General features: G+C 45.1%; 1 protein-coding gene across 1 annotated transcript in view; it reads right to left on the bottom strand.

The window, feature by feature from the left end:
• Cdyl2 (chromodomain Y like 2) overlaps positions 1-10,873 on the bottom strand; it is a 192,378-nt gene extending 181,505 nt beyond the window's left edge. The window contains exon 1 of the mRNA XM_005073065.4: positions 10,381-10,873. Within this exon, the coding sequence (XP_005073122.1) occupies positions 10,381-10,404 (24 nt within the window). The 5' untranslated portion in view covers positions 10,405-10,873. The remainder of the gene's footprint in view (positions 1-10,380) is intronic.
• Between the last annotated feature and the right edge of the window lie 204 nt (positions 10,874-11,077).

Here is an 11,077-nt window from a genome sequence, read left to right as displayed (position 1 = left end):
TATGTAAATAATTCAAAGCAAATGTATAACTAGAGGGTTGGAGATGGCTGGTCCTTCCTCCCATTTCATGCAAGTATCACTCTGTCCTCCACACTAGATTCTTTAAAGAGTTGCCTAAAAAGATATCTCTACATCCACATTCCTCACATCAGCATCTGGCTGCAGTCAAGTCCTCAGGCCCCAGCACACTCAGTTGGATAGCTGCATCGCACAGTTGCCAATAACTTGTCAGTTGCTCAATCCAAGGACACTACTGACCCCTCTCTCTCCTTTTCCCTCTCCCTCTCTTTCTCTCTCTCTTAAAATACAATCTTCCATTGACTTCCACAACAACAAAGTCCCTTGTTTTCCCTTCACTTCTCTTGCTTTTAAAGACACTCTCTTTTCATCTCTCTAAAATGCTCAGTTTCCCCATCAGGGAGCTGCTACTCAAGCTTACATTCTGTTCTTTGGTTTTAATGATAATCTGTGTACTAATGGCATTCAATCTGTGCACATATACTAATACTCAACCTGTCTCCATACTAGACACTACTCCTGAGCTCTGAGTTTGAGTACTTGCTGCCGTGGGCACCTACACTTGGGTGTTTCATGGGCCCTCACTCACTGTCCTTTCTACTGCTTCCACATCTCTTTCAAACAAAACTTCTCCCCATGTTCCAGCATGAACCCAATGGGCTGGTGAGAAGTTTTATTTTGGTAGAGCAAGGGAGACTACTGCTGAAACCCTTGCTTCCTACACAACCTCCTTTGCATCTAGGTATTCAGGCCAATGAGTTGACAATAGAATCACAATTGTTTATGGAGAGGTGATGCATCCAGCCCTCCATCTTTCTTTTTTTTAACTCTTCTGAAAAAGATGGCTAGAGTTCTAAGGCTAGGGTGGAGCATGAAGTGACCTTGAGAAGAGAAGCCACAACTGAGGATAATGGGGAAGAGATAAAGGGAACCTGAAACCTTGAGAACTTCACAGACTGCCATCCCAACCCTGAATTCCAAGCTTTCCTTCATATAAAGGAATTCAGCGTATTAAAGCTACATTGTTGTATATTGTATATTATATATAATCCTGATGGATAAACCAAACTGTGCTTATCCCTTTTAAATCCTCCAACCTTGCCCATTTCTCCATTTCACTTGATCCCCATTACCACTCCCATTCAGCCACCAGTTACTAAAACAGAATGCAGCATTGTTGGTTGGTCAATCTGCTCCCATTCTTCCTTTAATTTAATCAACTGTCCATTTTGGAAGGGAAATCTCAGCTTATGAATTGTCTTATTTAGGGTTTCTATTGCCATGAAGAGACACCATGACCACAGCAGCTCTTATAAAGTAAACCATTTCATTGGGGTGGCTCGCTTACAGTTCAGAGGTTTAGTCCATTATCATCATGGTGTGGCCTGGAAACTTGCAAGCACACATGGTGTTAGAGAGGTAACTAAGAGTTCTATATCTTGCAAGCAACAGAAAGTGAACTGTCTCACTAGGCATAGCTTGAGCATATATGAGACCTTAAAGCCCACCTCCACAGTGACACACTTCCTCCAACAAGATTACACTCATTCCACAAGGCCATGCTTTCTTATACTTCCACTCCCTATGGGGCCTATTTTCTTTCAAACCACTACATTCCACTCCCTATCCCCCAAGGCTTACAATCATATCATAACACAAAGAATACATTCAGTCCAACTTCAGAAGTCCCTATAGTTCATGTCCCAAACTTATTTAAAAGTCTAAAGTTCAAAGTCTCTTCTGAGAGTCATGCAATCTCTTAACTGTAATTACCTATAAAATCAAAATAAAAAATCATTATCACTTACTTCCAACATATAATGGCACAGGCTATTCAATGACACCCCAAAATGTAGGGAAGGAAGCACAGTGAGGAAATACTAGACCAAAGCAAGACAGAAAACCAGCTGGGAAAACTCCTAATTCTGTATGTACATGTTTGATGTCAAAGTGCTCTTCAGATTGCCAACCCCTTTCAGCTTTGTTGACTGTGACACACTTCTTTATCTTGGGCTGATTCTACTCTCTACTAGCAGCTCTCTTCGGCAGGTATCCCATGACCCTGGCATCTCTAACATTTTTCAGTCTCCAAGGCAATCCAGCCTTCTCCTTCACAGATTCACACAATGGCCTCTCTGGGCCTCCATTCAGGGACACCCATTTCACATGCCTGACCTCAGTGACTTTCCTTAGTCATGGAGGTAGACTTCATAATGCTTTCCTTCTATCCTTGACTCTAAAGCCAGAACCATCTGGATGAAGCTGCTAAGTTCTGCTGATTGCTGGGACTGGAACGTGGCCCTCTCGTTCAATTACATCTTCACCAGCTTTCTGTATTTGATGGTTACCTTCACTGACTAAGCTTGGCCGTTCTGAAACTTGCTCTTTAGACTATGCTGGCCTCAGACTCAGAGATCTACCAGTCTCTGCCTTCTAGGTGCTGGGATTAAAGGGGTGCAATACCACATCTGGCTTTAGGCTTTCCTTTAATGCTTTCTCACAAGTTGGAAACTTAGCTGGGTGGGATCTTGCCCTGAGGTCACCACTGCCTTTATTCCATCTCTTCATCTGTTTATCTCCTTGAACATAGGACTTAACGCCATTCCTCTTCTCAAATTTTACATTTTCCTGCTCCTTTTCAATATAAATCTTCATTAGAGTTACCACTAATAACCATATGACAGAGTCTATACTAGGTTGCTTTGAGATTTCTTCTGCCAATGGAATTCATCCAAAATGTTTCATGTTAGCCTCAGGCAGTCTCTTCAGACAAGGGCAAAAAGTAGCTACATTCTTCACCAAAATATCAGTCTCTAGACTACATACTAACATTCCTCCCCCTCTGAAATCCCTTGAGCCAGGTGCCCACAGCTTAATTCACACTTAGCACATCTGTCTTCCATGCTGCTACTTGTATGGCCCATTAAGCAGTGCTTAAAGCATTCCACGGTCTCCCTAACCCAAACTTCCAAAGTCTAAATTCCTCCAAACAAAACATGATCAAGTCCATCACAGCAATATCCTAGTGCCTGATATCAACTTCTGTCTTAGTTAGGGTTTCTATTCCTGTGAAGAGACATAATGACCATAGCAACTCTTATAAAGGAAAACATTTAATTGGGGTGGCTTACAGTTCAGAGGTTCTGTTCATTACCATCATAGTGGGAAATGTCAACTTGCAGGCAAGCATGGTGCTGGAGAGGTAACTGAAAGTTCTATATCTTGCAGGCAACAGGAAGTGAACTGTCTCACTTGGTGATATTTTGAGCATATATGAGGCTTCAAAGTCTGCCTCACAGTGACCTACTTCCTCCAACAAGACCCACCTATTCCACAAGACCATACCTCTTAATAGTGTCACTCCCTTTGGGAACCATTTTCTTTCAAACCGACACATGAATATCCACATTCTTCAAACTAACATTTCTCAGAATCTAATCTGGGAAAAACAGTTCAATTTACATATAAATAATGGTGCTTGTGGATGTTCATAACAGCAGTACATACTGGCTTACAAATGGAAACACTCTAGATGCCCAGTAACAGGGATTGGCTATCAAAATGTAATACATTCAGGAGAAAACTGAACTTTCATTAAAAGTCCTAGTAGGGTAATAGTTTAGGTCCTGCAGACCTGGCCACATCCATTTCCTAGCTGAGTATCCTATGGGAAGCCTTCTCTCATTTCCCCAGCCTGGATCACATATATCCCTCAACATCCTCCTGGAAGCCTCATCTTCCCAATAGAATACTTTCCCCACTCACTATGAACTTCTGTTCTCTTACATTATTTCCCACTAAACCTAGGCTTTTAGGGGCTACTACCATCATTTCCCTAGTTCTAGACAAATATTTATTGGTCTATAAATATTAAAAAATAAATGAATGATGATGCTACTAACTCAGTCAAATTAGACCTCCTTTCACTGTCCAATAGAGGTGTTAAATCTAATTGCATGTCTCTGATATTAAGACTTTCTATAATCACCCAGCCTGAACTGTTCTTTAAAATTGGTCAGGCTACAAGAGTCCTTTTTAACTCCCTTCAAGGTTAGCTTAATGCCTTGAAGAAATCACCTTATGCTGTAAAGAATAATATAAAAACCTACTTAAAAATAAGTCAATGGATCCCCACTGGAGAATCAAATACCTAGTCCATACTCATTAGATAGTACTATGATTCCAAGATTTCAACTCAATAATCCTTGAAAGACATGTGTGCAGAGATTTAAGAAGTCATATCTTTGACAGGAAGTTTCTAATAGATTAATTAGGAAAATGACACCAGCATCACAAGAAAGTTGTATATGTTGAGATGCCATTTCCTCAACTTGTTGATATTAATACTTGCAACAGTCATGGACAAGCACTCTCATAAGGGAAAGTAACTCAACAATGAATAGAAACATTAGCATAAAGCTGGAAATGTGCTCAATCACCATCTTAAAATGAATGGTAGCACATATAGTGGCACTACCACCATGCTGAGCTGAATAGTGAAGCCGGAAGAACACCTGAAAGGGTCTGACAGCATTGCTCTCCACTCTGGTGAATGAATAAAGCAATGAACCAGACTTAATTTTATCAGAAATTATGTTTATTAGAAGTGAATGCTCTGGGCAATCTACAGAGAAACAAGAAATTGTCTTTTCTACCATAATACTGTAAAGGATGGCTGGACTTGATGAGGGACCCTGATGGGGACGCCCTTCTGTATATGTTTCTCTTACTGGTTGATGAATAAAACACGGCTGGGCCAATGGCCAATGAGGCAGGAAGATAGGTGGAACTAGGAGAGGAGGAAAAGCCTGGAAAAGGTAGGCAAGAGGGCCCGCCAGAACAGTCGCCATGTAGGATGCCAGAGGAGTAACAGGTCCCTGGACCTTTCTCCGGTAAGGTAAGACCATGTGGAAATACTAAGATTAATAGAACTGGGTTAGTAATTAAGACAGAGCTAGTCAATAAGAAGCCCTACTCATTGGCCAACAGTTTTATAATTAATATAAGTCTCTAAGTGTTCATTTGGGGATGGCACAGTTGTAGGACCAGGTTGGTGGGAAGACCCTCCACAACAGGACCCACCAGTCAATATACTTCTGTAAGATTTATTTGAAGCTTAGTCAATGTTGTGAGCACAAGGTTGCGCTCATTTTCCATGATCTTTCCAGTACTGTCTCCCTCTGCAAGCTCTGCTACTTCTCATGTGCAACTTGGTAGAACACAGATTGCATACACCCTGATACAATGTAGAGACCCATGTTCATTACTGTAGTGTACATTTACAACTAAAGTCAATCAATATCTTTTAACAAAGGGAAAGTATTCTGTTATTTGTATTTGGAATAAAAAAACATTATATGTATTGTGCAAACACACGTAAAACTGTACATATATAATTCTGAACATAAGGAGGGAGAAATATATGCCACACCTCCTTCCTCACCACCTCCCCCCAAAAAAGATACAGCCATTGTTTGGAGATAGAGATTTAGGAAGCATCAACACAGAGCCAAACACAGTGTCATCTCAGCCACTCCACATACACAGAAAGCATCCTCTTTTAACACTTTTTGCCAGCAACATAGGTACCTTTCCCTTCATGTCAACTAATCAAGGGCAAGGGATATGAGACACCATTCAACATCAAGGAAAGTCACATAGTGGAGATTTAAGTGCAGTCCACCCTTCCAAGGGAAGATAGTTGGTTTTTCTAAAAGGTACCAAAACACACTTCTAGAGAAAGAACTGAGCCGCCCCATTCTTGGTGTGTGCTGTGTAGATTTTGTCAGCCTCGACGCATACTAAAGTTACCTACGGAAAGGAAACCACAATTGAGGGGTTGCCCACATCAGACTGGCCTTGGGGCATGACTGTGAGGCGGTTTCTTGATGTAGAAGGGCCCAGCCCAGTGTGGGTTGTTCCACCCCTGGGCAGATAATAGTCTTGGGTTGTATAAGACAGGTCACTCCTAGCCTATGCAAAATACTACCGTTTATTGGTTAAAAGTTATGATAAGCCATTTTATGTACACTCGATTATAATATTTAATTAAGGAAACACTATCATGTAGGAAGAGATGTCTTTTTTATTTCTTTTAAGGTTAATAGCTGTACTAAGTCAGAAAGAAGGTTAATGCTGATCAAACCATAGGAAGCAAACCAATAAGCAGTATTCCTCAGTGTCTCTGCTTCAGTTCCTGCCCGGCAGTTCCTGCTTTGAGATCCCATACTGGCTTTTCTCACAATGATGGGTAATGTGGAAGTGTGTCTTTCTCACTCAAGTTGATTTGGTCAGTGGATTTATCTTAACAACAGAAACAGAACTAGGACATGGCAGAGGAGCAGAGAGAATGCTGGGAAAACCAAGGGTGGAGTCTCGGAGATCAAGAGGAGACACCATGAGACACAGAGCAAGCAGAATGGGAAATACAGAGATGAGATAAATGAGCCTTGGGGCGGCACACAGATTAATTGAAATGGGTGAATCTACATTATAAGAGTTAGCTTTTTTAAAAGCCTAAGCTAGGAGTTAAGTATTTATAATTAATATTAATAAGTCTCTGTGTGATTATTTGGAATCAGCTGGTGAGATAGAGCTGATCAGTGGTCCTGAGAAAAACTCTGCCTTCAACATAGTATTACCATCAACAAGAGATCATGAGCTGGGGAAGAAAAGTAGATAACTCTCATCATAAGAATGCCAAAGGTTGCTCAATGTGCTCTCTGTCTACTGAACCCAGTTTTCTGTTCACTGATAAGAGTCATGAGTAAGTGAATGTGTGAGGAGTTAGGGAGCTAGTAAAAGACAAGATAATTGGCTCCCTTGTACCACAGATGATGTATTCTTGATATCCAACCATCTTGGATTGACTACTCCAGGGATGGAAAATTCTAATATCTTCTAGATTCAGATTTATAGTATAAACATGGAGGGAAATGAATGCTTCTGTATAAGGAGCGTTGTAGAAAAATATGAACAACATGTTCTGCTCCATCTGAAGGTACTCAATGACAATTTTCACACCTTATCAATGAGGCAACACACACACACACACTCACACACAGTCTAAAACTGTCTCACAGTCTAATTCTGATGTCTCATATGTTTAGTAGCACATCTGGGGGGAATTACATTTATATCCAGACATATCTGCCTCTAAGACAGCAGTTTTCAACCTGTGGGCCGCCACCCCTTTGGGGGGCAAACAACCCTTTCACAGGGGTCACCTAAGACCATCGGAAAACACAGATATTCATATTACAATTCATAACAGTAGTAAAATTACAGTTATTCAGTAGCAAATGAAAATAATTTTATAGTTGGGGATCACCACAACATAAGTAACTATACTAAAGGGTCATAACATTAGAAAGGTTAGAGCCACTGCTCTAAGGCATCAATCAATATTTGAAATAACCTTCATATAGGTGATAGCTAGAATGCATCAGAAGAGGATGAGGCTTCTGATGTCAGAGAAATAAAACTGAGCAATCCACCCAAATCCAAATTTCAGAACCCAGCTTGCTCCAGGTGTCCTCAACAAGACTGAGGAGCATCATCACACAAACAAAACTCATATTCTGGTGTCTTTAAAATCAGCACCCAACTCCTTAGCAGAGCTCTCAGGGGAAGGCTTGCTCTTTATAACTGAGGTCTCTAAAATCACCAAAGAGAAGGTGAGTCTCTACAATCCGAACCTCATCCTCAACATAAAAGGTCAAAGGTAATATCAGCAGGCACCCAGGTGGAATATATGTGACAAAGGTCATCACTCCTAGCCCACTCAAAATGCAGTTTATTGGTTAAAGGCTATGATAAGTCATTTTACATACATTCAAGGATAATTAATTAAGGAAATGCCATCATAAAGAATGAGATGTCTTTTTATTTCCTTTAAGGTTTGTAACTGCACTGAATATGACCAGATTGGTGGGGTGTTTTTTAATCAACAGGCTATTTTTAATGCACACAACAATGTTACAGCTGGAAATATATGTACTGAGGTACACTTGGCACTTTTGGTTTTTAAGTTAAATTTGAACAACCAATTAAATCCCTCAGTCTATGTTATGTAATGGAGGCATAGGCTATAAAAATGTTGACATTGGTTATAGTCTCATAATGCAATTTAGCCCTTCTAGTAATGGCTGTGCAAATAATCAGCCACAAGAAAACCATTTTATATCTCATACAATTACCTACCACCACAGAAGTAATTGTTATTATTGCCCTGCTTATTGAACTACAATAAGCACTCTTGAGTCACTAAGATAGTTCAAGGCCATTGTGGAAACTCCCATCCTCACAGACTGGTGACTATAATTAGCAAGGTTAAGAATGGCAGTTTCAGATGAACATTAAACAAGAAATTATCCCCAGAAGGTCCATAAGTTTCAGACTTTAAATGGGAAACACTGATGTCTCCTATGATGTCCACTTCCTGTCTTCAAAAGGCCACTTGTCACCCAGGCAAAGTCCGAAGCTCTAAGACAACTCACCATCGATGAGAAAATTTCATGACCCCATCAAGGTCAGTTTAGTCCCTAAATGGTATCCACTTTCTGGCAGTGTTCTGGGAGGAATGGTTTTACTTCTGTGAGCTTGGTCAAACACTTTTAATTCGCTATGGTTTGACTTTTGGTTTCAGAAACTGCCCCGCCATCTTGAAAACTATCGATGAGCTTGGGTACTTTTGGTTTCAGAAACCGCCCCGCCATCTTGAAAACTATCGATGAGCTTGGGTGGCTCACTGGCCACATCTTGTCAGTTTCATCAGCTTTCTACCCAACCTTGACTTCTCTATCAGCAAGAGGATAAGGAAGACCACGGGGCACAACTCATGTTTTCACATGTGTCCCGCCTGAGCCTCATCAGTCATCCCAAAGACTCTGGATGCACAGGAAGTCAAGATGCCCACTGGCCTGCCTTCCATTCTTCTCTCACACAGACAGCAAATCTGCCATCTGGAGTGCTTGGGCTTCCAGGAGGACCCAGGGACCAAGTTTACAGTAGATTACCACTGCAGTCTCTTACTCAAAAGGTTAACTCAACTTGTTCTAGAACTGCATGGAAATTTAGATGACAACCTTAAAAATGGCAGCTACTACGACTGATTCTCACTGGAGGGTGGGATGGGAAGCCCAAAGTGACCCTTGAGATTGATTTATTTCAGTATCTGCAGGCCTCCTGATAGAGGCTGGCCAGTTCCTTTGGCTTCTTTATTCAGAACCTTCTCTTGAGACGAAACACCTCTGAGGGCATCCTCCCCTGGGATTGGTGGTGGCTTCTTGTTTGTCCAATAGTCCAAATCCCACGCAAGAACAGTTGTGGTCCCAAGGCTGGCTAAGCCCTTTCTCCCCAGAGAGTATGGGTATTTCTCTATTGTTCAAAAGATGACAGATGGATGTCGTCTTCCAACATTCTGAACCAATTTCAAAATAATCCAGTGCCCACTGCTACCTGTGTGGCCTTGGACACAAGTATTAGCCCCTGAATGTGCTAGAGAGTGCTGGGAACAGGATTCACACTCATGTCTCCTGACAAGTCTGACCACCAGCATATAACTTCCACGTTCCACCTAGGGGGTCGCAACTCAGCTCCCCTTTCACCCTGGGAAGCTAGACACCAGCAGAGACCTCCCTCAAGACCCTGCATGGAGAGCTTCAGAGTGCTGCGAAGGGGGGCAGTAGGCAGCAGGTGGGGGAAGGGGGCAGCCACTCAGTGGCCCTCTTGGAATGGCAAGAGTGCTGTCCCCTGAGCAACCCCCCGCCCTGGCACTCATCTCCTTTGCACCCCCCCCAAGAGCCTAGCTCCACTGCAATCACCCATCTTCTCCTCCCCACCCAGTCGAGACCCGCGCACCCCCGGGGGCTCGACACCCCTAAATTGGGCCGTCCGCAGCGCCGCCCCCCGCATTCCCTCACACGTCCGGCGGCGACTTTTTTTTTCTTTTCTTTTTTCTTTCTTTTTTTTTTTTTACCTGTACTTTTCTGCACACTTGGGGCGGTTCGTCGAGGCTGAGCAAGCACCTCCCCGGGACCGCTACCTTCCCTCCCTCCTCCCCGGCTCCGCCCGGCTTCCTCCTTCCCCTCTCCAAGGCCGCAAAGTAGATGGAGTAAGAGAGTGTGTGCGCGAGAGAAAGAGAAAGAGGGAGCGGGCGCCGCGGGAGGCGGCGGCGGGAGGCGCGCCGGGCCCCCGCCACCCTCCGGTCCCCGCCGCCACCCTCGGGTCCGCCGCCACCCTCGAGTCTCCCCGCCGCCCTCCGATCCCCGGCGCCGCCACCCGGGGGCTCAGGACTCCGCTTGCACCCGGCTTGGCCCGGCCGGGTTCCCCGGCGCCGCCCGCGCCCCGGCGTCCCCGTACCTCGTAAAGGTCCCCAGAAGCCATGCCAGGCTGCGGAACTTGGCTCGCCGGGTGTGCGCGTCTTGCTCGCTCGCGCGCTCCCGTGCGTGTGCGCGCAGGGGGCCCGGGCTACGCGCGCGCGTGTGTGCGTGCGTGTGTGTATGAATGTGTGCGCGCGCGCGAGTGTGTGTGTATGTGTGTGTGTGTCTGTGTGTGTGTGTGTGTGTGTGTGCGCGCGCGCGAGTGTGTGCGGCGTGTTGAGTAAACTGTGTTTTTGCAGAATGACAGGCTTGGGGGCCGCCTGTGCGCAGAATCGGAGCGGGCGGCGGCGGGGCTGGCGTAACCGGCAGCGGCCACGGCGATTGCAGCGACACAGGAGCGCGGGCAGCGGCGACCGACGGCTGCGTAGCGCGCCCCAAGCCTCAGACGCGGCCCCCCGAACGCCCGGGCCCCCAGCGTCCCAAGGCTGGTGACTGCAGCGCTCGGCTCGCCCCGGCGCCGCCTGCAGGAAGCCGCCCCGCGCCCGCCGCCCGCCCGGACGCTGCTGCCACTGGGCGAGTCCCCGCCTCCCAGGAGCCCGGCCCGGCCCCCGGGGCGGAGGGGGAGGCGGCCACGGCGGGCCGAGCCTGGGGACTGTTCCCGAGCCCGACCGCGCGCTTGCTGCCGCGAGCGCCCCCAGAGTACCCGGCCAGGTGCCCACCCCGCATGACCTGCCCCA

Source organism: Mesocricetus auratus, unplaced genomic scaffold (assembly GCF_017639785.1).
Source record: "Mesocricetus auratus isolate SY011 unplaced genomic scaffold, BCM_Maur_2.0 Super-Scaffold_6723, whole genome shotgun sequence".
In the NCBI taxonomy this organism is placed as follows: Eukaryota; Metazoa; Chordata; class Mammalia; order Rodentia; family Cricetidae; genus Mesocricetus; species Mesocricetus auratus.
Note: the sequence above shows the minus strand (reverse complement) of the source record. Positions and strands in the feature narration are given on the sequence as shown.